This window comes from Delphinus delphis, chromosome 19 (genome assembly GCF_949987515.2).
Source record: "Delphinus delphis chromosome 19, mDelDel1.2, whole genome shotgun sequence".
NCBI lineage: Eukaryota > Metazoa > Chordata > Mammalia > Artiodactyla > Delphinidae > Delphinus > Delphinus delphis.
The window spans coordinates 45,052,981-45,078,614 of NC_082701.1; the positions used below are offsets into that span (position 1 = coordinate 45,052,981).

General features: G+C 41.1%; 1 protein-coding gene across 1 annotated transcript in view; it reads left to right on the plus strand.

Annotated features, from left to right (window-relative positions):
* The window catches only part of EFCAB5 (EF-hand calcium binding domain 5), a 96,644-nt gene extending 71,841 nt beyond the window's left edge, over positions 1-24,803 (plus strand). The window contains exons 16-23 of the mRNA XM_059998406.1: positions 486-655; positions 1,385-1,613; positions 3,178-3,330; positions 7,902-8,005; positions 10,330-10,583; positions 11,864-12,147; positions 12,549-12,645; positions 24,587-24,803. Coding sequence (XP_059854389.1) covers positions 486-655; positions 1,385-1,613; positions 3,178-3,330; positions 7,902-8,005; positions 10,330-10,583; positions 11,864-12,147; positions 12,549-12,645; positions 24,587-24,768 — 1,473 coding nt within the window. The 3' untranslated portion in view covers positions 24,769-24,803. The remainder of the gene's footprint in view (positions 1-485; positions 656-1,384; positions 1,614-3,177; positions 3,331-7,901; positions 8,006-10,329; positions 10,584-11,863; positions 12,148-12,548; positions 12,646-24,586) is intronic.
* The last annotated feature ends 831 nt before the right edge of the window (positions 24,804-25,634 follow it).

Genomic DNA, 25,634 nt, shown 5'->3' on the forward strand with positions numbered 1-25,634 from the left:
ATCCTTTCCTGAAATGATGTAAATCAAATGTCATAGCCAAACAATGTTAAGAATTTCTTGAGAGCATTTTTTCCCATATTCACATCATAGTAGATGGTTAAGAAATATGAATGAAATGAAGTCATCTTGTTGCCCTCTAAAATAAGTACTTTTAACTGAAGCCCATACAACATGAGTATGGTTCAAAGGGATCCAAGTTTTAAACCTCTAAATTTAAGTAGACCTGGCAGGTTTTTTTTTTTTTAAGTAAACTAGTCTGATTGACATAGTGTATATCTATTCCACTCACTAAATCTCAGGTTTCAGGAACAGCTGTGGTGTCAGCTTTTCTCCCACTGCCTATGAATGGTAATATCTGCATCATTTATTCAGGAAAGTTAAATTATCGGGTTCAGATACACAAACTGGCTAATGAAGGGAGACATGATTAAGAGAATAGCTCTTTGGCTATTGGCAAATAAATGGTCAGAAACATTTTGCCATAGGATGCTGAAGCCCATGGAAATAAGAAGATCAGTGCTCACATTTCCCTCTTAGAAGAAAACCTACTACTGCCTGATAGAGGGAAGGTTCTATTGAAGAACATAGCTTGTACTTTAGACGATGCTCCATTTGTACTGAACAAAGTGCTCTACAGGGACATGAAGGGGATCAGGTAAGAATATCTTGAAGAGGTTGGTTTCACCCTTCTAAAAAAAATAATTCCTTTTGTGAAGTAAACTAGCATTGAAATCCTAGTTAGCTGCCCAAGAGAGAAATGCCTCAGATCACCAAACTTTCTAGAGCAGGAGGTGATGGGTTTCCAGTCTTGGATGATTTCACCTGGTTGTTTCTAGAGTTCACTCTTAGGCATTAATTTTCCATGTAAGGACTCTGCTTCACAGTTTCAGTTCAATTATTTCTGCCTACTCTGTAAGTTATGTCTCCTGCATCCTTTTTATATATGTTTTCTCTGTTATGATCTAAGCTTTTTTTTTTTACTCTATGTCAACTTTTATTGATATTATTTTCCTTTGTAGCAGTCTTTCCCCAACAACATTTAGAGTCCCACATCAAATGCAGCTGGATATTGCAACCATTATAACAATATAATCGCTATTAATTCCTTGCACTTTCCATCGTGTCCCCCTATCTGACTGTATCTGGCTCATCCATCCTCATTTTTTTCTGAGCAACATCTTTCTTCTTCTATATACACACCATTAAGCTTATTTTTTAAATCTTTCTCTCAAGTCAGACTCTCCTAACTGGTAATTTTATCTGAGTCCACTTCTCTGACATATAATACTAATGATTATGAATGGTTGGATCTAGTTTCTTGTATGGTTTAATCTAAAGCCCCCTCCTGTTGCCTTTCTCCCATCCTCATATTCCTATTTCTCAGCTTTACAGTAGTGGATGAAGGGAAGCCAATACACGTCCCCCAAGTTCAGAACCATGGGAACATCTTTTTCTGGAACCATTCCCGCAAGAAGAACGACCAAAATGGGTCATTCCTGGCTCTGCCTCTTCAGGATGCATATATGAGGATCTTTGGGGTCTTGGCTGTCGACACCTTAAGAGATCCCCAGAAAATAAACATCTTCCTACCCCATGAGATCAAATTCTATCAGGTAAGGCACAGAAAAATTCTTCAAGGTCTGTGGTAGGGAAGTCTTTCCTTCTATACTTTTTAAAAAACAAAGATGAAAGTGAAGCTATGTATACAGATAGTGTCATCATACTTGTATCAGTCTTTGGAGAGGCTCCCCATTACACATGGGAGGACTCAGCCTCAGTTGTCCATCTATGTCTCAGCCTGTCTGGGAAGATTGTTAATATGTGTCTGATTGCATTAATCATAGGAACAGCATTTTCTGCTATAGAACTGAAATCCAACTATTAGACTACTAACTAAAACCCAAAAAGTAGGAATGAACTTTTAGAAGGGACATATTAATGTTTTATTAATAGTGGTACCTTGAAATCCTTTGCTGTTTCCACAAGTGGTTCTAAATATGATATGCCTTCCTATAGTTCTTATTTCAGTGTTACAATTTTTGAGGATAAAAAATGAAGGAAAAGCCTAAATGTTTCTCGAGTATTCGTGTTTTCATGTTAGATCTCAAAAAGGAGAGGCACTTTTAAGACTATAAAGTAACTGGACCATTTCTACAAGCATTTAAATTTAATTTTATGAATAGAAATTTCAGTGAAGGAAGATTGAAAACCTTTATGGAGGCAATGGACTGGGACATAGCAGCAATCAGGAAGTTGCTATCATTTGTTCCCCTGTATGCTCTTGATGTTTATTTACCATTATTTAAATTTTTCTCCTCTCATTTACTGGATGTACAACTGAGGAAAGTGGTAGAATCATTTTCCCTGGACATCTTTTTTAATAATAAGTTTCATCTTTTTTAACAATAAGAATCATGTGAAGATATTAAGAAGCAAAATGGAAGAGTATGGAGCTATCAGTAGGTGAACTATTTATGGTCTTATTAGAGAATATGTCAAAGTGAATTCCAAATTGACTCTCTAGCCCTTGGAGGTAAAGGCTCCTGGGTTACCCTTAGATGCCTTGGGTCCTAATATAAAATGCAGATATTTTTGAAGAATTTTTGGTTCCTAGAGTTTCTTGACAAGAAGACCACAGATGGGTTCTAAGGACTTCCCGTCCCTTCTCTGTAGAACAGGCTCTCTTTACGTATCTAAGACGATGGTGTACTCTAGCGTGTTGCAGGCCTTGGAACCCAGCACACCTGTACTGCTTGCTGATCTGATGACAGTAGCCTTGTAAAGATGCAGACATTAATATTGCATCAGATCAGGGCAGCTCTTACCCATCTGTCCAAGGTTGGCATCAGTTCTTGGCTTTTAAACCTTTTTTTCTCATTTCAAAGTTTATCTTGTTCTTCTGACACTATTTTCTGATAGCACATATCACAGATTTCACTGGATGATTGTCAGGAAACACAGTAAGTTAGGTTGATCTTATGGTAGATCTCTCCTTACTTTTGATTTCACTGTGATTGATCCTTTTTTCATAGTAGAATCTGGAACACTGCCTTTTGAGAATTGATGAATAATTTGTAGGAAGTAGATTATCAATTAAAAAGATAATCCAATTGATGCATTACTAATTATTTTGGTGTTTTAAATAGAAAAGGCAATTTAAATTTTCTGTCTCTACAGGGAGTTGCCCATGTTTTTAGTACTGCCTATCACTACGTCCACAGCCGAGAGCATATCCTGCATGTTGTGATCACTGGCATCAGCTGGCTCTACAACATCACATCCAGCATCACTGCCATCACTACATACTTCACTGAGCCTAGCCCAGCGAAGGTAGGCAAGGCTGGGCAGTGTTAGACCGCCCCAGGTTAACAGAGTTTCTAGATACTATTGTCTTGCTCGTATTTTAAAGCATATTCAGTTAGCTATTATGCTATGACCCCAACTCAAGATCCTTGGCTGTGAGTGGCAGAAATCCATCAAACTGCCTTAGGCAAAGGGGGGCAGATTGATTAACTCAGGTAACCAAATGAAGAAGGGGCAGGAGTCAGGCTGGCTTCCGGGATGACCATCTGGGCTCTCTCATGTTATTTCTCTTCCCAGTTCTCACGTTTGCTTCCCTCTGCACTTTGGCTTTGCCCTTCTGGCTAAAGACAGGTTTTTTTCTACAGGGCAAGCCTGATGCTTAGTAACTAAAGAAGAATTTTTCTTTCCTGTTCCAATTTGGAAAAACCAAGGAAAGAAAACTCGTTTTGATCTATCCTGAGATATGCCCCTCCTGGCCAGGGTGGGAAATTTACAGTAACTGACAGACCCCACCAGGATCATATGGGTGAACTGGGAAGGGATGAGGCACCCCTGTTTTGGAAGGACACCTTATATCACGCCAATCAAAAAAAGAAAAAAAAAGGCTCCCTATCTACAATGTGATGAATTTTTGATGAATGTTTGCTTTGCTTCTTTACACTTAATGTTAATGTTAGGATTTTTCATGTGATAAGAATGGATGGAAAGGGGTCTTCGTTTCAAGAAGGCTAAACTATTCTGCACGGTGCCTGATCAGGTGGTGGCAACACGTTGATTGTCTTTCAGTCCTTTACCTGGCCGTCCCACAGGTGCCTCTCCCCTTCCTTTTTGGCTTCTTTTCCTTCCTTCCCTCCAGGTCCCCGCTTCCCTCCTTCAGTGGCTGGATCAAGCTGATGAGGCCTTGGCTAAAGAGGGCAGAATCACAGACCTCTCTGATGGGGTGACCAGGCCAAGGAGGTGGAGAATGCCTAGTTGTGGGTGCTGCTCCTGGGGTGGGGTGGGGGTGGGAGCCTTCAAGTGCCTTCTGAACTGGGGCGGACCACCTGGTGTGTATGTGTTGGGTGGGCGGCGGTGAGAACCTCTCAGTATAGGGGGCAGACCACCAGGTCCCATAGGCCACAGACAATGTTAACTATACCCAGGCCATAGCGTGTGTGGTCTGGGGAGCATTCCACTTGGCCAGCGTCTAAGCACTTTGTTGGAGCCCTCAGAGAAACAGCACCTAGGGCCCATGAAGAAGGTTAACATCGCCTATAGCAGTCAGCAAGAAGCGCAGCTGAAGGGGCGTGTAGTTTCAGAATTGTAATGCTGTGGACAAGACCACAAGGGTCACTATCCATCTGACCCAAGGCCATCTTATGGAGGTGGAGACCATATCCCGACGGGGAGAGGAGGACCACTCAGCAGCCAGGGTCTGGGTGGGGTCACGGCCAGGTAGAGACCAGTACAGCCTGTCCAAGCCTGTAGTCAGGGGTTTGTCCTAGGTGGGAGATACTAGGTGAGGTTTTGATGTTAAAAGTGGCTGAGGATGGCTGTAGGGATACCTTTTTTTAAAGCATTCAACTATGGTAACTTAATAAGCCTCTCCCTTACTTTATGCAGCCCCTCCAGATCTACTCTCCTCTCTTCTCCAGCTCGCTCTGTACCTCAGAAAGTAGACTGAATCAATGGACTCCTTGGCCTTTAGCTTCTTCTTGGGATTGTCCAATGAGAGGCACCAGTAGGAGATTGGTGGGTAGAAGGAGAGGGAGGCTCTCCTTCTGCTTTTGGCTCTCCCCTCTGCCAGGTTGCTGTGGGTTAGCTGTGTTCTTCGACTAAAGGCCACTGTACCTTTAGTCAAGTGGCCCTCTCCCTCTCCTGTCTTCTCCAAGTTCCAGTAATTGCTTCCATCCCTTGCCTCTTCAGGCTAAAAGTGGTAGCAGCTCCCCATTGTTACTAGGCCTGGGATTCTAAGTACTGCCCATGCTTTCATAAATAGTCCCTTTATTAAACTCTCTTCAAATTAGCCAGTACTGGTGTGTCATCTGCTTCCTCCTGACATCCTGACTCATACAAATTATAAAGTAGATTCTGAGACATCCCACCTCACCTCATGCCCATGTTTCTGTAAGGTACAGAGTCATGGAGGAAAAAGAGTTCTCACTCTTTTGACAATAACTATAAATGAGGGAACATAGGAGTTTCAATTTCTCTTAGATATGAAACTCAGGCTATCTCTTTTATTGTGAATAATAATAAATATCATTATTATTATTATTTATTTAGTTTATCACCCCAAAGCACCTATGTCTAACTATTTCTTTGGAGCACCGAATTTGTTAAATATTTAACTGTGGTAGGCTGAATAATGTTTCCCCCCACCAAGACGTCCATATCCTAATTCCTGGAACCTGTAAATATGTTACCTTAGTGGCAAAAGGAATTTTGCAGACATGATTAGTATTAAGGACCTTGAGAAAGGGAGAGTGTCCTGGATTAGCCAGGTAGGCCCTATCGATTATACGTGTCCTTAAAAGCAGATAACCTTTTCTGGCTATGGTCCCTGAAAGGTGAAAGGATGGAAGAAGAGTCAGAGCGATGGCAGTGTGAGAGAGTTGACACTCTGTTGCTGGTTCTGAAGCTGTACAAAGACCCAAGGTCGCTAGGAGCTAAGGGCAGCCCCCAGCTGACAGCCAGCAAGGAGACCAAGACCTCAGTCTCTTACTTTCCTGAGGTCTAACATGTGCCTGGTTTGCTATCTTAAGTTATATCAAGTAGGCTTTTGAAAAAACAAAAGCCAGAGATTAGCAGGTGATTTCTGCTTTCCACCTCTCCACATTTCTTTTCTTAGGCAGCACAAACTTTCTGCTTGAGTGGGGAGGAGGGTGGTATACAATACCACAATTAATGTTTCACATCCCACCATTCATAATAGAAACCTTTTTAAAAATTTTTCTTTTATTTTGGCTGTGCTGGGTCTTCGTTGCGGTGCGCAGGCTCTTTGTTTCCGGCTTCTCTCTAGTTGCAGCACACAGGCTCTCTAGTTGTGGCATGCAGGTTTAGTTCCCCCACCACATGTGGGATCTTAGTTCCCCGACCAGGGATCAAACCCCCAACCCCAGCATTGGAAGGCAGATTCTTAACCACTGGACCACCAGGGAAGTCATGAAACCTTTTTTTTTTTTTTAACCTCAGAGACTTCAAAAATGCTGTTACCCTGCCCAGAACATTCCCCCCACTTCACTCCATCACGCTTAGGTCCTACCTGAAGCAAACTACAAACTTTACCAAGAGACATAAATTTTTTTCATAAAGTTAAAAAGTCATATCATGATTATTTTCACAAGAAGACCACTTTTTAAAAATATAATTTCTTACCAAAATTATTTTTAAATTTAACAAAATTCCAAGGTAAATTCCAGCATGATTTTTTAAATTGGCCAGATGATTTTAATCTTCATTTGGAAGAAGAATAAATGCATGAGAATAGCTAAGAAAATGAAGGATAGGAGGGAATTTACAGCCATGGTCTGAGGAAGGATGGCTGATTCTATTTCAAAGATTGAAATGATTAAAGCGAGGTTGATACATTGATGACATAAAAATGTAAAACTTTCCTGCATCAAAGTTATAAACACAACTAATTGCCACATATCTGACAAAGGATTAACAGTGTTATATAAAAGTCAATGAGATTTTGAAAATCCAAAATAAAAATAAGCAAAGGACAATTTTATTTAAACAAAAAACCTCATGCAAATGGTCAATAAACATGGGAAAAAATGTTCAATTGTTCTCATAATGAAATAAATACAAAGTTAAGTAGAAGATAATTTCTTACCTAATAAATTGAAAAAGATTTTTTTAAAATATAATTTGAAATGTCTGTTAGACATCTAAGTGGAGATATTGAATAGGCAGTTGGATATATGAGCTTAGTGTTTGGGAGAAATCCAGACTGGTAAATAAATTATATTTAAAACTACTCGAGTGGTTACACATTGTGACTGTATTTAATCCCACTGAATTGCACACTTATGAATGGTTAAAATGATAATATTATGCTGTGTATATTTTACCAAAACAAAAGAAAAATCATGAGACTGGATGGGATGACCAATAGAATGAGTGAGGATAGGAAAAAAAAAATTCTGAGACCCAAACCTTGAGGCCCAAGTGTTTGGCATCATTGTGGCTCAAAATTATATTGACCTTGACCTATAATTTGAAAAACATTTTATATTACCTAAGCTTTTCTGATTTTTTTCTATTTATTTGTCCCCAAAAGTCTTAATGAGAGTATGAAGTCTGGGGGACTTCCTGGTGGTCCAGTGGTTAAGAATCTGCCTTCCAATGCAGGGGACAGGGGTTTGATCCCTGGTCAGGGAACTAAGATCCCACATGCCTCGGGGCAACTAAGCTGGTGCACTGCAGTTACTGACCCCACAGACCACAACTAGAGAGAAGCCGACGTGCCACAACGAAGAGCACGCACGCTGCCCATGCACCACACCTAAGACCCTGATGCAGCCAAAAACAAATAAATATTTTTTAAAAAAGAGAGAGAGTATGAAGTCTAAGTACTCCTTTCTCTAATGATATCTCTGCCTCTTTTCAAGGATTCAGACTATGTTTTACGAAATATGATGGTCACAGGGCACCTGGGTCTAACAGAAATCCACAGGAATCCCCCTATCATCTTTAGGAAGACTTGCATCTTCAGGTATGAGACATACCTCATGGTCTGTTTTGTTTGACTGCCAGCTTCTGCCTCTTATTAATATACACTGGCTCTCATTCTGATTGGGTTTTAAAGAAAAATTACTGCAGACCTTTGTCTGCCTGGGTCCTTTCCCCCTCAAGTCCTTTTTAAAACAGATTTCAATTTAGTGTTTTATTTTCTATAATTGTCCTGTAAACATGGAATTAACAAAAACCCACCATGGTTATGAAAAATACACCCACATCACTTAATCAGAGCTCATCCTCTTAATGTTAACTAGCCTGTGGACTTGTATTTTTTATTTAAAGAAGACAGTCTGGGGCAAAGATGGGGAGGAGGCAAAGAATGTTGCCTTTAATAAACCCCCAGTTCTAGATAACCTTGAATGCCTCTCACCTGTGGAATGCAAAGACTATTAAACTGTGGACAGATGCAAAACAGATCTTAACTAGAATACATCTTTTGCAAAAAGGGACCACTGCTTCTTAGAGGGTCAGCATAGTTGAATAGGCGGTAACCTATCTCAGACTAGTAGGCTAATTTGACATTTAAGTACCTATGTTAATTCAATTTCAGTTTGGCCTCATACCAGAATGTTCATTCAGTTTTAAGCTCTTTTCCATACAGTTATTCCTTGTGCTGGTCAAGAGTTCTACAGGAGTCCTTGTAACATCCAGACTTATAACCTCGGATTTCTGTGTATAACTTAGAGTAGGTGCTATTTTTTTTTTTTTTTTTTTGGCGGTACGCGGGCCTCTCACTGTTGTGGCCTCTCCCGTTGCGGAGCACAGGCTCCGGACACGCAGGCTCAGCGGCCATGGCTCACGGGCCCAGCCGCTCCGCGGCATGTGGGATCTTCCTGGACTGGGGCACAAACCCGTGTCCCCTGCATCGACAGGTGGACTGTCAACCACTGCGCCACCAGGGAAGCCCAGAGCAGGTGCTTTTTGAGGACCTCTGTTGACCAAGAAAGCTTAGCATGATGCATCATTACTATGGTTATCATAAAGACATGAAGTGATGGCTCAGCTGCAGCAAGGGGTAGGAATAGCAAAAGAAGGACATAACCTTCCCTATCATCATAGGATTGATGTTATGAACTATAAGTGTGCTTTTTTTTGGCCATGCCCTGCAGCATATGGAATCTTAGTTCCCCGACCAGGGATCGAACCCCTGTCCCCTGCAGTGGAAGCACGGAATCCTAGCCACGAGGGAATTCCCTCAACGTGCTTTTGAGGCTATGCAAAGCACCAACATTTTTACAAATACCTCAAAGGAATGACATCTCAATATCATGTAAGGACTTCCCTGATGGTCCAGTGGTTAAGACTCTGGGCTTCCACTGCAGAGGGTGGGGGTTTGATCCCTGGTTAAGGAAGTTCCGCATGCCAAAGTTCGGCCAAAAAAAAAAAAAGATACACTCAATATCATGTAGATGGGGAAAGAGAGAAAGAGATAAAAAGAGATACCTCACTAGAGAAAAAAGAAGCCACTACATTTCTATGAAAACCGCAGGTCCCTCACTGAAGCAGGTGCCCTGCCCAGATCCCCATGTACCTTCTGCGAGGGGCCAGGTCCTACTGCTAATGACTTACACTGTAACTTTCTCTGGAGGAGCACCCTTGAGCAATGGGAGCCTCTCACCAGGAGGTGCCTAAGAGTTCTGTAAACACCCTCTCCACACACAACCCAAGCAGATTAGAGCTCTAATGACTGACAAAAGGCCTCTCCCCTGCCTCAAGGTGGAGGAGAGTCTGGGCACAATTTGCCTTCCAGAGCTCCCCTTGGGATCAGACTGAGGCTAGAGTTCACCTGAAATCACATTCTTGCTTAGCTCCTCCCCCTTGCCTATCGTGCTTTTCTCAGACCCTTACAGGTTTCTCCTGAGAGCACTCCCTCAATAAATCATTTGCACAGAGCATCCCTTTTCTCAGGCTCTGCTTCTAGGGCACCTGACCTAACACGCTCATTGTTCCTTCAGGCGTTCAACCAATACGTATTGGACAATATTTAAACAAAAAACAAATACCCTCAGATAAGGATAAGTATATAGTAAAAACAATAAGGCAGAGTATTAGGGTGGAGCGAGACTCAGGTGCAGCTATTTTAGATTGTGGGGTCTGGGAGGGCTTCTCTATGAGGAGCTGAGGGAAAGACCCCTATGAACTCAAGGGATGGAGTGGTCCAGGCAGACGAAACAGCAAAAAGGGCTGGTGCGGCTGGAGTGTAGTAGGCACAAGAGAAGATGATTCAGTATGTTTGGGTGGAATGTTATGAACAGGCTGTTGTTTTATATCCTTATGCTTATTTGGTTTTGGTTTCAGAGATTTCCTCTTTAAGTGTACAGACAGTTCAGAAGTTGTTTTGGCCTCTGTCTGTGGAGAAAACCACATAGTAGTTCCACTTCGTGAGAGAACAGGAGAAGCTTTGGGAGCTCTCGATGTTAACATTGGCAGAAGTAAGATGTTGTTGTATCGAGAATTTAAAGATCTACAGAAAATGACGAAGGTGATCCAAGTTGCCTGCAATGAAATACTGGGCGAATTATCTGGAGAAATAAAGAAAAACTATATCTTAGGTATTGTACATGTGGCGACCATCTGAATTCATGGATTTAAAAAGTTTTGGGGAAATCACAGACAATGCAATGCAGGATGCATTTTCTAAAATGAACTGTTGCAATATATAGATCTTTCCACATGGAAGGATTTCCTTCTTGCAGTCTTGGGCTGATGAGTATGGGCTATAAATTCTAGCAAAGGGTAAGGAATCACATTTTCTTGGCTAGAGTCATGGTTTTAGAACTGGAAGGACTCATAAAGGCAATATACAAGTAGCATTTATTGGGTTGGCCAAAAAGGTCATTTGGGTTTTTCTGTAACATCTTATGGAAAAACCTGAATGATCCTTCTGGCCAGCCCAATATTAAATGTCACATCATGTGTCAAGCACTTTAAATATGTTATTTCAATTGGTCCTTACCATAACTCTATGAGGTGAATGGTGATTATTTCATTTTACAGATGAGGAAAGTAAAGTTCAGAGAAACAACTTGCACCAAATCACATAGTTAACAAGTGGTGAAGGCTGGATTTGCACCCCAGTTTGGGTGCTCTTTTCAGTACATTACACAGTGCTAACTCTTCGGAACATCTCATTTTACAGATAAAGAAGCTAACGCCCGTCAAAACAAAAGTCCAATAGCAAGCTAGTGCACGACCAAGTACAGGCCCCCGGTCCTTATGATTCCACATTCACTAGGCTACGCTTAGCACAAAATCAGTTTGGGCAGAAGGGAGGGAAGAAGGAAGCATGGAAACCTTTGGCTGCCTAGAATGGAATGACCAGAATTAGTAGAGTAACACTCTGGTGGGGTAAAACTGAAAATTTCTAGCCACTACACAGTGTGGGAGAAGAAGAAAAAAGAAAAGAAAACTCATGTCTTTTGAGCATCCACTATGTGTAAGACCTGGGGCTAAGCACTTTTACATATACCATCTCCTGTAATTCCCACAGCTCAACAGGGAAGTAGGGATCAGCTCTATCCTCACAGAAAATGAAAAGGAGGCTCAGAGAGACCGCAGAACCAATAAGGGGGAAAGTAGGTATTCAAACCAAGATCTAACTCCAAAAAAGTTTCCACATTTCCTCAAAGCCTCTTCCTGTGAACTTCACCAGGTGTAATTCCATTTTTGCCTTTTGATTTCGTGACTAGAGAAACTGATTGTTTAAAACCATAGGATATGGTCTTCTTCTTCCTGAAGAAAAAAAAAAGTTTTACTATATTATGTTCAGAATCCTATTAAAAAGTAGTGTGTGTACTAAACAACAATGTGGGATGTCATTCAATCATTCCAGAAATTGAAAATGTGGGAGCAGTCCAGCGGGCAGGCATTCTCTTCTTCCGAGTCATGCTGAAAGAGCTACAACAGTGCCTCCGGCTGCTTACCTCCATGGACTTTGTGTCACTGTTGCTCTATGATTATGATCTTCTGGCAGAGCCAAAATCACCAGACAGCCAGTCCCAGGAGTTGGAAGCCAACATAAGACTAGTACAAGACATCCTAAAAGGGATTATCTTGTTCTTTCATCCAGAATTGGAATTATCAAGTGACTTAGGAAATTGGGATCAGTGTAAACTGGTAAGTTTTTTTTAAGTACACTTTATTGAAAAATATCCTACACAAGTTTAGATATACAAATCATAATTGCACAAATCCTAAGTATACAAAGGCAAGAATTTTTACACAATGAACATTTGTAACAGGCACCTAGATCAAGAAACAGAACATTAGTGGCATCCCCAAAGCCGTCCTCTGTACCGTACCCTCTCCCATCACCAGCTTCTCTCACACGCACACACACACACACACACACACACACACGCACACTCACCCTCGGGTAACCAGAATCCTGACTTCTAACACCATAGACTGGTTTTGCCTGTTTTGAAGTGTATATAAATGGAATTATGTAAACTGATGAATTGGGCACTCTACTTCCACTTGTTGATGATTCCATAACTTTTGTTCTTTGTTCACAGTACGTTAACCAATACTTAGTCGAGAATATTTGTGACTTTGATCCAACTGCTAGGAAACTGAAGGTTAATTTAAAGCTCATTGATGAATATATCAGAGGTAAATTTCCACTTAATTTTGGTCTAAATCTATACCAAGAGCAACAAAACACAGTTGCAATCCAGAGACTTTTATTAGAATAAAGCAAGTGGCTCATACATTCAATTTTTAGGGGAAAATAGTTCTGATTATAGTCTTCTAAAAGGAGGGGCATTGTCTGTAATCTACTGCAATCCCCAAAGTGACTGTCTGTGCCACACGTATGAGAATTCAGAAGCACCTCTGTCTCCCACTTATTGACTACATGTTCATAATTCGCTAAAAAATAAAAGCAAATAGGGGCTGCAGTGAGACTAGGAGACAAGTATGTTAAGCAAAAAGGCAGCTATTATCTTTAGTTCCCATGAAGAACCGAAGAAAATAATAGATTATGAGTCTTTATAGACTAGTAATGTAGACTTTTTGGGAGGAGCATCAGCAGGAATCAAAGCAGTGAGGCTCCCAGGTTGGAAAAGGTGATGAGCTCTTTGACCACAGAGAACTGGTAACATATAAGGGTAAATATGCATATACAAGCACACATTTCTCTATGTGTGTATATTACCCCACCAGAGACCTAAGGCCAGTTTTGTTTTGTTCTGTTTTTGTTTTTTGCTGCTCGGCTTGTGGGATCTTAGTTCCCCAACCAGGGATCGAACCTAGGCCCTCGGCAGTGGAAGCACAGAGTCCTAACCACTGGACGGCCAGGGAATCCCCCTGAGCCCGTTTATATGAATAGAACAGTAAAGAGCGAACTTAAAAATTTGGTTCTTTTTTTTTTAACTCATTTAGAAAACTAATCATTAATTGGAAAAATGGCTCTGTAGAAATCTCTTCACTAAGCCTATCCATCTCTCCCCCACTCTCTTTGGAGACTCTGGACCAAGTCACAAGGGTTTCTAGACTTCTGTGACACCTATATTAGGCAGAGTGGCTTAGAATCAGACTCCTAGGACAAGAGAAAGGAAAAGGCAACTCGGGGGAAGACAGCCACACTCTTCAGGCTGTCTGTGGCAGTGGAAGCACGTAGCACAGCGGAAGCACAAAGCAGTGAGCAAGGACGGGTGGATGAGAGAGAGAGAGATCTTCTGGCTTAGGAAGGAGAGATACTCCCAGAAGTTCGGGAGTGCTAGACACGAGATTCACATAGAAGTTAACATGGGGCTTCCCTGGTGGCGCAGTGGTTGAGAGTCTGCCTGCCGATGCAGGGGACACAGGTTTGTGCCCCAGTCCGGGAAGATCCCACATGCCGTGGAGCAGCTAGGCCCGTGAGCCATGGCCACTGAGCCTGCGCGTCCGGAGCCTGTGCTCCGCAATGGGAGAGGCCACAACAGTGAGAGGCCTGCGTACCGCCAAAAAAAAAAAAAAAAAGTTCACATGAATTCATGTGGACTGAGAGTGGTGTGAGTAAAGATTAGAATTCCTGTTTGGAAGGTCTTCTGTGTGCCCTCAGGGCCATGGACTGATTCACAGAGCCTCTGCATTCACAGGTGTTGCAGTTATCACTTCTAAGGTGCTGTTTAAGGAAAACAGTAACGGCAGCAACAACAAAAACGAATACGTGTTCACTATATATTTGTATACACTGTACTTGGTCTATACTTGTTCACTGTTCACTGAGGACTTAAAACTCTAGCAGAAATATTTTCTATGTCAGTGCCTAGTTGCTGCTCTTCCCTTTGGAGTAGATTTAGTCCCTGCCTTGGGCCTGGCACTGCCCCATGTGTGACCCGTTTGTCTAATTGAGATTCTCCCTGAGTCCCTACTCCACTTTGGCCCCCATCCAACCTGCCAGCCCCTTGGCCTAGAACCAGATCCTGCTGCCACTTGTGTCCCTTCAGACTGATGTTCCCCTTCTTGGGCAAGGACTCAGGTACCCCCCCAAGTGTCCAGTCCAGTCCCTCTGTCAGATAGGAGCTAGGGATGAGGATCAGGCCCCTCCCCTCTCCACCTTGAAGGCATGTTCAGGAATTGGCTCTCAGCCCTTAATAAAGGCATCATCCATGGCATTGTACCAATGCTTCAAGGGAGTTTCTTCAGGCTCACCTCCGATTTGCCAATCAGAACTACCTCCTGTTGTCATATATAGCTCTTTTGTTTCAGGAAAACATGCAAATTTCTGTTTCCTTTGCTTGCCCCCACTTTGGACTGTGCTAGCTGATTCCTGAGTAGCCTTGATCTCCAATGCTCCCCAGCACTTTCTCTTCCAGCAGTGTCCTCAGGTGCCAGGAATTCCAACTGCAGTTAACAGCTCGATTCAGCCAGAAGCTAATATCCCCTAGGCTCCCCTACCACGGCCACCAAACCTTTAGCATTACCACAGTCTCTGAATCAATCAAGAAAGTTCAGACCACCCAGGTACCAACCCTCTCTCCTTCAGATGCAATTGTATCAGGAAATTCTAAGCTCCGCATTTGGGGAAAGGAAAGAGAACTCTTGGGGCACCCTTCTGCTTGTGCCAGAAAAAGAGGAGTCTTCTGGCAGGGCACTCTGCTGCCCAAGTTTATCTGAGCCTTCTTCTAGAAGTAAGTAAGGCCCCTACTCAATGACTCCACCCAGCATGAAATGCCACCAATACCTATAGGTTCTGCCCAGGATGGGGAGGGACTTTTGGCATAGCTCCAAACTCACCAAACCTTCCAAACTGATGATTTTGCCAAGAAAACAGAGTCAGGGCTGGTGATGTGCCCACACTTTTTTAGGGCTTCTGCTTCCAACTCTCACTCCACTTCATCCTAGCTCTAGCGAGATCATACGGTATTTGTCTTTGTCTGACTCATTTCACTTAACCTAATGCCCTGAAGTTTCATCCATGTTGTTGCAAATGGCAGGATTTCCTTATTTTTTATGACTGAACAATATTCCACTATATGTATATATCACATTTTCATTATTCATTCATCTGTCAGTGAACACCTAGGTTGTTCCCACGTCTTGGTTATTGTAAGTAACACTGCAGTGAACATGAGGGGTGCAGATATCTCTTCAAGATAGTGATTTCATTTCCTTCAGATGTATACCCAAAAATGGAATTGCTGGATCATATGGTAGTTCTATATATAATGTTTTGAGAAAACTCCATATTGTTTTCCATAGTGACTGCACCAATTTACATTCCTACCAATTGTGCATAAGGGTTCTCTTTTCTCCACATCCTGGCCAGCATTTGTTATTTCTTGGGGTTTTTTTGTTTGGTTGGTTTTTGTTTTGGTAATAGCCTTTCTAGCAGATGTGTTGTGATATCTCATCGTGGTTTTGATTTACATTTCTAGAAAGGGTTATTTTATATTCTGGTGGAATTCCAGGCAGCTGTGTCCCACCTTTATATTGAGACAGTCACCTTTGCAGGAGCACTGGGCAACTTTGTTCAGCAGGCTTGGCTTCCCAAGACTATGCCATTGCATGTGAATGTTGCTGACATACTTCCCTGTGGGGGACCCACTGACTCCAGTGACCACTCCCGACAGCTGTGCATAGTGCATCAAAAGCCTGCTACCCTCTGTTACTCTGCCTAAAGTACTCATGTAGTTAGCCTTCTCTACCTGAAGACCCGTGACCTGACCACCTTGTAATGGATCTGTTCTCCTCACTCCATTTTGGACCTCTGATGCCAGCCTCGCCTGGTTTTTCTGTCCCATGTCGCCTTCCCAGTGGGTTTGGACAGATGTTTTCTACCAGGAAATGTTCTCAGACCTAGAGGTAAGAAGAGCTGTCTCCCATTCCAAGTGTGACCACAATCACTTTGCTATCTAGAAACTGTGTTTCTGCAAGGAGCCATACTTCCTCCCCACACCTAAATCCAAACATCTATAGGTGCACAGACACTGGTCTCAGCAGGAGTTCCCCAGGCCCTCCACTTTTCCTGCGAGAGACCCAGGGCTCCTCTTCCAAAGCGGCCACAGCCTCAGTGCTATCACCATCTATAAAGAAACTCACCAGCTTCCTCCATAAAATACCACCATGATCCTCCAAGAATGACAATGGAGGGAGATGCTCTACCATCAGGGGGCAGGACTGCTGGACTCACAGCCCTGATTAACTTCTGTCCTCAAGATTCACCTTTCCCCCGGGAGATCTTTCCCTAATTGCTATTGCCACCACCGTGGTGGCTCTACTGCGTGCTGTTCTCCATCCCTCTCCACTCCAGAAGTGGGGCAAGACTCTCTCCTTCACCTCCCACTGCACAGCTAAAGATCAGACAGGATTCTACCAACCATCCAGAAATAGCAAATATGAATACAGCACTGAACTGAATCTGCAACTGTGAGGATGTGCCGGGTTCTTTTAAATGAGTCAGAATGAAATGGACAAGAAACCAAGAAAATTGTTTTGTCCTATTTGGCTTGGATTTGGTTACAGTTCCCTACCACCTTTTCAAACCTAGTATTCTTAGATAGTGGCCTCTTCCAAGACTTGTTCCTACTTGTCGGAAAAGAGCTGCTATCACAGTTAGATCTGGGTTTAAGAGGGAGTCTAGAGTGTGATATTTATGAGTTGCTCACGAATTTCAGGCTCTAGAGGTAGAAACATCCATTCCGTTCTAGAATAGATTCCCTTGTCCTGAAAAGAACCGCTTAAAGGGCCCTTTTAGTTAAGATATGAGACAAGTACTCACACACTGTTCAGGAACTATTTTGGAATTTGTTAAAGACCTGGGGCCTAGATGCTTGCCCATTTCCCATGCATTTCCCTTCCAGTTTCAAGTCATCTGGGGGAAAAAAAAAGAGAAAAATTAAATTAGCTATTTTCTTTCGTTCCTTATCACTCCTTCTGATTTTAAATTTTGAAGTTTTCCAATAGTAGTTATTGAATTATGAGAAAAATGGTTTTGTCAAGGTAACATCCCATTGCTTTGATATCTGATAAAGGCTGTTGAAAATCAGTTTAATGAGAACATTTTTCTATTTAAGGCAAACATATTTTCCAAGTTCCTTTGTCACTCATTTTTTTCATTTCAGTGGATGCTAAAACAGTCTTTTATCCCAAAAGGATTATAAAAATTATATCATACTTTTTTTTTTTTTTTTTTGCGGTACGTGGGCCTCTCACTGTTGGGGCCTCTCCCACTGCAGAGCACAGGCTCCGGACGCGCAGGCTCAGTGGCCATTGTTCATGGGCCCAGCCATTCCGCGGCATGTGGGATCTTCCCAGACCAGGGCACGAACCCATGTCCCCTGCATCGGCAGGCGGACTCTCAACCACTGCGCCACCAGGGAAGCCCTATATCATACTTTTTATTAAAGTACTTTAAAAGGTCAAATAGAACTAAAAGCCTTCTAACAAAGAAGTCACTAGCCCATCCCTTTCCTCTCTTTTCCCCAGTTCCTCTCACCATGCAATTCTTTTTGACTCTTTTGACTGTTTCTTCTGTTGTTTTCAAATTTTCTATATTTCTAATATTATGTACTATTGCTATCTTTTGAGTCATTAACTTAAGCCTTGTCAAATGATTTTCTTCTTATAGATGAAAGTTTAGTTCTGTTATACCACAATTTTCTTACCTTGCCCTCCCAATGAAATTGTATTACTATTTGGAGTTAAATCCAAATGCAATGTTTACATGATTTTGCCTATTCAGATATCCACAGCTGAGCATTGTAGCATATTTTGATCATTCCTTTTTCATTTTTCTTTTTCCTGAAGTAAATAATTGCCTTTTATTTTTTAAATTGCTTAGTTTTCTTTGTACTTCATAATTATTCTCACCCCTTCTATTTGTCTCTCCGTATTTTTAATTTCCCAAAAGGTCAGTTTTACCAGGTAATTTTTGTTGGTTTCAATTTCTTTTTTTCTTGAAGCCATCCTTTCTAGAGATCTTAATTTTCTTTGAATCTGGGGCCTTCCCCCACCCCAGATCTGCTCCTTAGCTGCCTTCCTGAAATTTATTTTGCTGCCGTCAGAGGCATTTACTTTGCCATTCTCTTCATTCATTCTTCCTCGATCTACTCCCATGTTTTGAGGTAGCATATCTCTAGTAGTTTCCTGAGCACTAGTGCATGAATGGTAAATTTTTTGAGACTTTTCACGTCTGAAGATGTTTTTATTCAACTGTCACATTTGATTTGTAGTTTGCTAGGAAGTGTAATTTTAAAGACATTGCCCCATTGTCTTTTTTTTTTTTTGGCTGCGTTGGGTCTTCGTTGCTATGCCCGGGCTTTCTCTAGTTGCAGTGAGCGGGGGCTACTCTTCATTGCAGTGCGTGGGCTTCTCACTGCGGTGGCTTCTCTTGTTGTGGAGCATGGGCTCTAGGCACGCCGGCTTGAGTAGTTGTGGCACGCGGGCTCAGTAGTTGTGGTGCACAGGTTTGGTTGCTCCGAGGCATGTGGCATCTTCCCGGACCAGGGCTCGAACCCATGTCCCCTGCATTGGCCGGCGGATTCTTAACCACTGCGCCACCAGAGAAGTCCCCCATTGTCTTCTTTTAGAAATTGAGATATAATTCACATACCACAGATTTCACTCTTTTAAAGTATACCATTTAGTGGTTTTTAGTATGTTCACCAGGTTGTGCAATCATCACCACTATCTAATTTTAGAATATTTTCATCACTTTAGAAGGAAACCTGGTACCCATTAGCAGTCACTCTCCTTTGCCCCTCCCCACCCCAGCCCTTGGGAACCACTAATCTACTTACAGTATCTATATATTTGCCTATTCTGGACATTTCATATAAATGGAATCATACAATAGGTGGCTTTTGTATGTGGCTTCTTTCACTTAGCATAATGTTTCAGGGTTCATCTATGTCCAAGCATGTACCAGTACTACTTCATTACTTTCTTATAGCTGAATAATAGTCTATTATAAGGATATACCACATTTTATTTATCCATTTATCAGTCGATGGACATGTGAGTTGTTTCTACTTTTTGGCTATTATAAATAATACTGCTATGAATATTTGTTTACAAGTGTTTTCAGTTCTCTTGATACATAACTCCGAGTGGAATTGCTGGGTCATATGGAAACTCTATGGTTAACTTCTTGAGGAAATGGCTCCGTTGTTAGAAGAAACTTGGAAACTTCCAAGCTTGCTGTTGAAAAGAAGTCTGAAGCCTTTCTGATTCTGCGCATGTAACTTTCAGATTCTGTGCATGTTTTGTTTTGTTTCTCTCCAGAAGCTATAGAATTACTCCTTTATCTCCAAGACTGTGAAATTTCATAATGATATATCTTGATGTGGGTCTGTTTTCATCCATTGATCTGAGCACTCACTGGGCCTTTTCAGTTGTGAAACACAGGTTCTTAAGCCCTGATGATTTCCTGCATGGCATCAAGGCTGCTACTTACAGCTGTGCAGTCTGTGCACTGCACAGATGTGCCCTGCTGAGGATGGTGGGGGCTGAAATCTAACCAGAATTCCATACACTAAACTGTGTGCTTTAGCTTAAGGCTATATCTGCTTGGAGGAGGGGTATCTCTTTCCTCACACCTTTTTCTTTCTTTCTTTTTTTTTTTTTTTTTTTTGCGGTATGTGGGCCTCTCACTGTTGGGGCCTCTCCCGTTGCGGAGCACAGGCTCCGGACGTGCAGGCTCAACGGCCATGGCTCACGGGCCCAGCCGCTCCGCGGCATGTGGGATCTTCCCGGACAGGAGCACGAACCCATGTCCCCTGCGTCGGCAGGCGGACTCTCAACCACTGCGCCACCAGGGAAGCCCTCTTTTTTTTTTTTTTTAACTTTTAATTTTATATTGGAGTATAGCCGATTAACAGTGTTGTGATAGTTTCAGATGCACAGCAAGGCAACTCAACCATACATATACATGTATCCATTCTCCCCCAGACTCTCCCCCATCCAGGCTGCCACGTAACATTGAGCAGAGTTCCCTGTGCTATACAGTAGATCATACACCTTTTTCTCCTCAGCAAGCCGTGTGCTTATAGAGTATATTCATCCATGGTAGGTGTCTTTTTCTTATTTACACAAAAATGACCTAGAGGTTAGTGGAGGCCCTACCCTCCCTTTTCTGTGTTCCCTCTTTGGAACTCCTCCTATTATTCAGACATGGGATCTCCTAGATTCAGCCTCAAAAATCCCTGTATTTTCTGTCCTATTTTCCATCTTTTTGTTTCACTTTCTGAGACATTCTCTCAACTTTTAATCCTATTGAATTTTTGTTTCTGTGCATTTTAATGTTTGAGAGCTTTTGTTGCTCTTGTTCTCCAAATATTTGCTTTCTACAACATGTTGTTCATATTTCATGAATGCAATGTCTTATCTCACTGAGAGTATTAATGTTAAGTTAATATTTTTTGAAGTTTTTTGAAGTTTTTTGAAGTTTTTTTTTGAAGTTTTTTTGAAGTTTTTGAAGTTTTCTTGAATTTTTTGAAGTTTTCTTCTCCCTGTTGTTTCTCATCTTTCTGTTTTAGTGTTTTGGTCTCTGTATCTCATCTTCTCTACATCACACCACTGGGCAACCTTCCCTCCCCAACCTTAGAAATTTATTCCTCAGAGAAGGTAACCTAGAATTTCTCTGGACTGGGGGACGTCAGACACAACTGAGAGGGAGAGTACCAGAGTGAAAACAGGGAGAGTATTAGTGTGTTTACTGAATGCAAAGACCCCTGTAACAGGCTTCCCACACTAAGCTCCAAACAAAAAGGAGCAAACAACTGATACCTGTGCCATTGGAATACAAGAAAAAATATCATTCAACTTTTATTTGTAATGGTTTTATCACATCAATAGCGAGTTTCTATTTTTTGTTTAAAAGTGTTTTAAAATAATTTAATTTAAATAAACAGTAAAGGGACTTCCCTGGTGGCGCAGTGGTTAAGAATCCACTTGCCAATTCAGGGGACAGGGGTTTGAGCCCTGCTCCAGGAAGATCCCACATGCTGCAGAGCAACTAAGACCGTGCGCCACAACGACTGAGCCTGTGCTCTAGAGCTCGCGAGCCACAACTACTGAGCCCACGTGCCACAACTACTGAGCCCACGTGCCACAACAACTGAAGCCCGTGCGCCTAGAGCCCGTGCTCCGCAACAAGAGAAGCCACTGCAGTGAGAAACCTGCGCACCGCAACGAAGAGTAGCCCCCGCTCGCTGCAACTAGGGAAAGCCCGCATGCAACAAAGACCCAATGCAACCAAAATTTTTTAAAAAAGATACACTGCTTGCTGATCTTGGGTTAGATTTTAGTTGAAAGGAGCAGTTACACTTTAACTTTTGGATTTGAAGCTTAAGGACTTCATTCTTTATTGCTTCGCACATCTTTCTAATTGTCTATAATTCCCAAAGGATTAATCCAGTGTTAAAGCAGAGATCCATAAATGGAATTTTAATTATAAATATCCTATAATACCCCAATGTTTTCAGCAGAATGAATTCCCTATGTAATTAAAAGTTTGATTAAGCTAGACCCTACAAAAATACCATAAAATGTTTCTGAATTAATAGGTTCATAAACAGAGATTCAAAGTTTGACCCAGCAAGTCTTTAAACTCAGATATATTCAAATAATTTACTATATCCTTTACAAAGGAAGAATTACTACATCTATGCGCATTGGAGCTCTGCTGAACTGCAGAGATCTGGCGTCTATCCACCACAAGAGGGCAGTAACACTCAACCGTTGTTACTGGGAACCCAGCCGACCGATGGAGGCTTCATTAGAGAAATCATTAGAGCCAGTTGTTAAGGCATCAATCTCTCATTGAAACGGGGCAGGGAAACAGGAACCTCCACCCAGACAGGTTCGGAGCTTCTGTCCTCGGTAACAGTAAGACAGGAAATAAGCAACAGGGGCTTGTGAAAGGGAGCGACGTCGCTCCCCATCCTCAAATCCTTGAATCACCGTGGAGATGGCTGATTAGCTTAATAATGGCTGCAGATAGGGGTCTGATCATTTGGATGTCGGATAAGAACACTGGCAGGCGTCAATGCAACAGGGCTCTTAATGGGGATCTGGAAAAGGCAGAATAAAGGCTGTGGGCAGTAGCAGAGCTGTTATATCTCAGAAAATTAGTTAGGACTGGTTTTAGGAGTGTTCTAGAGTGAAGTTTAATTTAGATTCATAACATTGGAATATTATGATAATCAAAGTAATCTTTGCAGCCTATAGCATTAACTTTTAAAGCTTCCAGGAAGCTAATTAATACAAAAAACGATCAATTATAACAAATGCATCTCAATATTTTAAGTATGTATGTTATTGGTCTAGTACTACCCATAATATCATATGAATCAGGGGTTTGTTTTTTTTTTTTTTTTTTGTGGTATGTGGGCCTCTCACTGTTGTGGCCTCTCCCGTTGCGGAGCGCAGGCTCCGGACACGCAGGCTCTGCGGCCATGGCTCAGCGGCCATGGCTCACGGGCCCAGCCGCTCCGCGGCATGTGGGATCTTCCCAGACCGGGGCACGAACCCGTGTCCCCTGCATCGGCAGGCGAACTCTCAACCACTGCGCTACCAGGGAAGCCCTGAATCAAGTATTTTTAATGTGAATAATTTTTAATTATTCCACAATTTAATGTTGTTTCAATCAACATTTATTAAGCACCTACAACTGAGAGAAGACAGTACCTCTGTGTGTGTGCGTGCGTGTGTTAAAACAGAATTTTAGAAAATTGTACCCACGTGTTTTAAAGTGAGCTTCAAATAAAAATGAGACTTGAGTATGTTTTCCATATTTTATGTGCCTTTCCTGTCCCACATTGTACCTTTGTGGTAGTGATGCCTTCAAAACCATAGAAAGTCTAAGCCTAATTCAGGGATATTTGTTCCTTCATGTTGATAGAAGATAGGGAAATAATATATGTTCTGTTTTGTCATCCTAATAGATATCCATAAGTGACATAATTGTCAGTGTTGTTAATGAGCTACTGTATAGAAAGCATTTAAAACCTCTTATTCAATTATAAGTATCACTTAATAGTTTGATTCAACTCAAATCAGCAAACATTTATTGGGTTAGGAACTGTATTAGACACTAGAAGTAACAAAAATGAGTAAAACATAGACCTGAGGGTAGAAGGCACCTGAAAGAAGGAAGGTAATTAACATTTTTTTGAGCAACTACTCTGTGACAGATTTTTGCATATCTTTTCTCATTAATCCTCATAGCAATTCTGAGTTATCTCTGTTTTTTGGAAGAAAAAACAGGCTCAGAGCAATTAAGTGACTTTTTTCAAGGTCACAAAACTAGTTGGGGTACAGCCAAGATTAGAACTCAGATCCTTTCAACTTTAAAGTATATTCTCTTTCCGTTGGACCATTCTATCTGAATATTAGTCACTGACTGACTCCTGGGAAAAAGTAACTTTTACGAATGGCAGCTTAATAGTTAGCAGTCTAACAAATGAAATGTTTTGGTGTACAGTGATTATATGTTTAAAAATAATTTTTAATTAGGAAATATTTCAAACACAGAAGTTAGAGACTAACACCTGTGTAGTCATTATGGAGCCATATTCTGTATCCAAACTTAACATTATGCATGGTTGAGTCAGACTTTCTTAAAGAAAGAAAACATTATAGGAACAGTTGAGACTTTCTATACCCCTCCCTGATCCCATTCTCTTCTCTTCCTCCCTAGAGCTAATATTATTATGAATTTGGTGTTTATCAGTTTCATCATGATTTCTTACTTTTACTACATGCCTATGAATCCATAAACAATATAATATTTTCAGGTTTTAAAATTGTTTTTAACTATATCCAAAAGAACATACTATTCTACAACTTACTGTTCTCAACAGTATGTTTTTGAGATTTATCCACAATGATATATGTAGCTCTAGTTCTTTGTTAAATGCTGTGTAGTATTCCATTATATGAATATAAGGAAATTTATTTATCCATTTTCCTGTAATTACATATTTAAACAGGATTCTGCTATGGTTTTGACTCAAAATATATCGAATGAACTTTTGTCATAATTTATATTTTATATTTTAGTATTAAAATATATTTTAGTAATAAAAGTACAAAACTATTCACACTTTCTTTTTTCTTGGTGCAGATCATTCTAGAATTGAAGTATGGACATTTGGTAATACTGCTATCGAATACTTATACCACTGGGCACACATCTGTTCAGCTCTTATGAAGCTGAACAAAAAAATAAATAGTGCCATTTCACCCCCATTGCCATCCGAGACTGACTCCTATGTGTATGCAAAATGCCAGGGGGAAGCTTGCTAGGGAAATGCTAATGGAACTGCTACTGTATTTAGAGTATTTTTGTCATGTTCAGTTTTGTTTGTTAACTATAAAATAAAATATTTTCATTTGGAAAGGAGTGCCACATAAACATATTCTTCTCCTAGACATTTATCTCAGTGCTTTATAAAACCAAAAGTGCTACCTAAGGAGAAATTTGATCTAAAAAATATCCAGTTAAGGTAGCCATAACGAAATGTATGTTACAGAATATATTTTAAAGTTTCCTTTTAGTTTTAGCATTGCATCTGGCATGGGACTATTATGGTTCGTTGGGCAGAGTTATTTTAATTTTTTTGAAGTACAATCGAAGAAAGACTGAGGATTTAGAAAAAATGGCAGTTTTTACATCAAAAGAGCACCAAGTAATAAAGATTTTAAGAAATGGACTGGGAATTGTTTTTCTAATTTTTCAAAGACTTATATGAGCACCACTTCCTCCCCATCCCCATCTCCACCCCCTACCCCTACTTACCTTAACAACTTAAAAGTTATTTCAATGAATAGAAATTCTGGGAAAATGTTTGTCCATGACTCACGGAAAAAAGAAGAGACTTTTTTTAAATAACAAAATCCTCTCAAGTTCAAGAACTGCAAAAAGAATTTATATTTATTTAAAGCTTCTTACTACAGCAAACTTTACTGCTCTGTTGTGAGATTTCATCTTTGCAATAAGATATCTGATGACAGAGTCCATTTTTAATAAAATTTTGGGAAATTAAACTTCATTTTCTTTATTTGGTTGACAAAATGTGATGTGTTCCAAACATCTTATATTTTGAGATTGGAGGTCCCTTTTTAACCTTTTCTGATAAGATGGCAGTGTTATTACCAGGCCTCATCTCTTG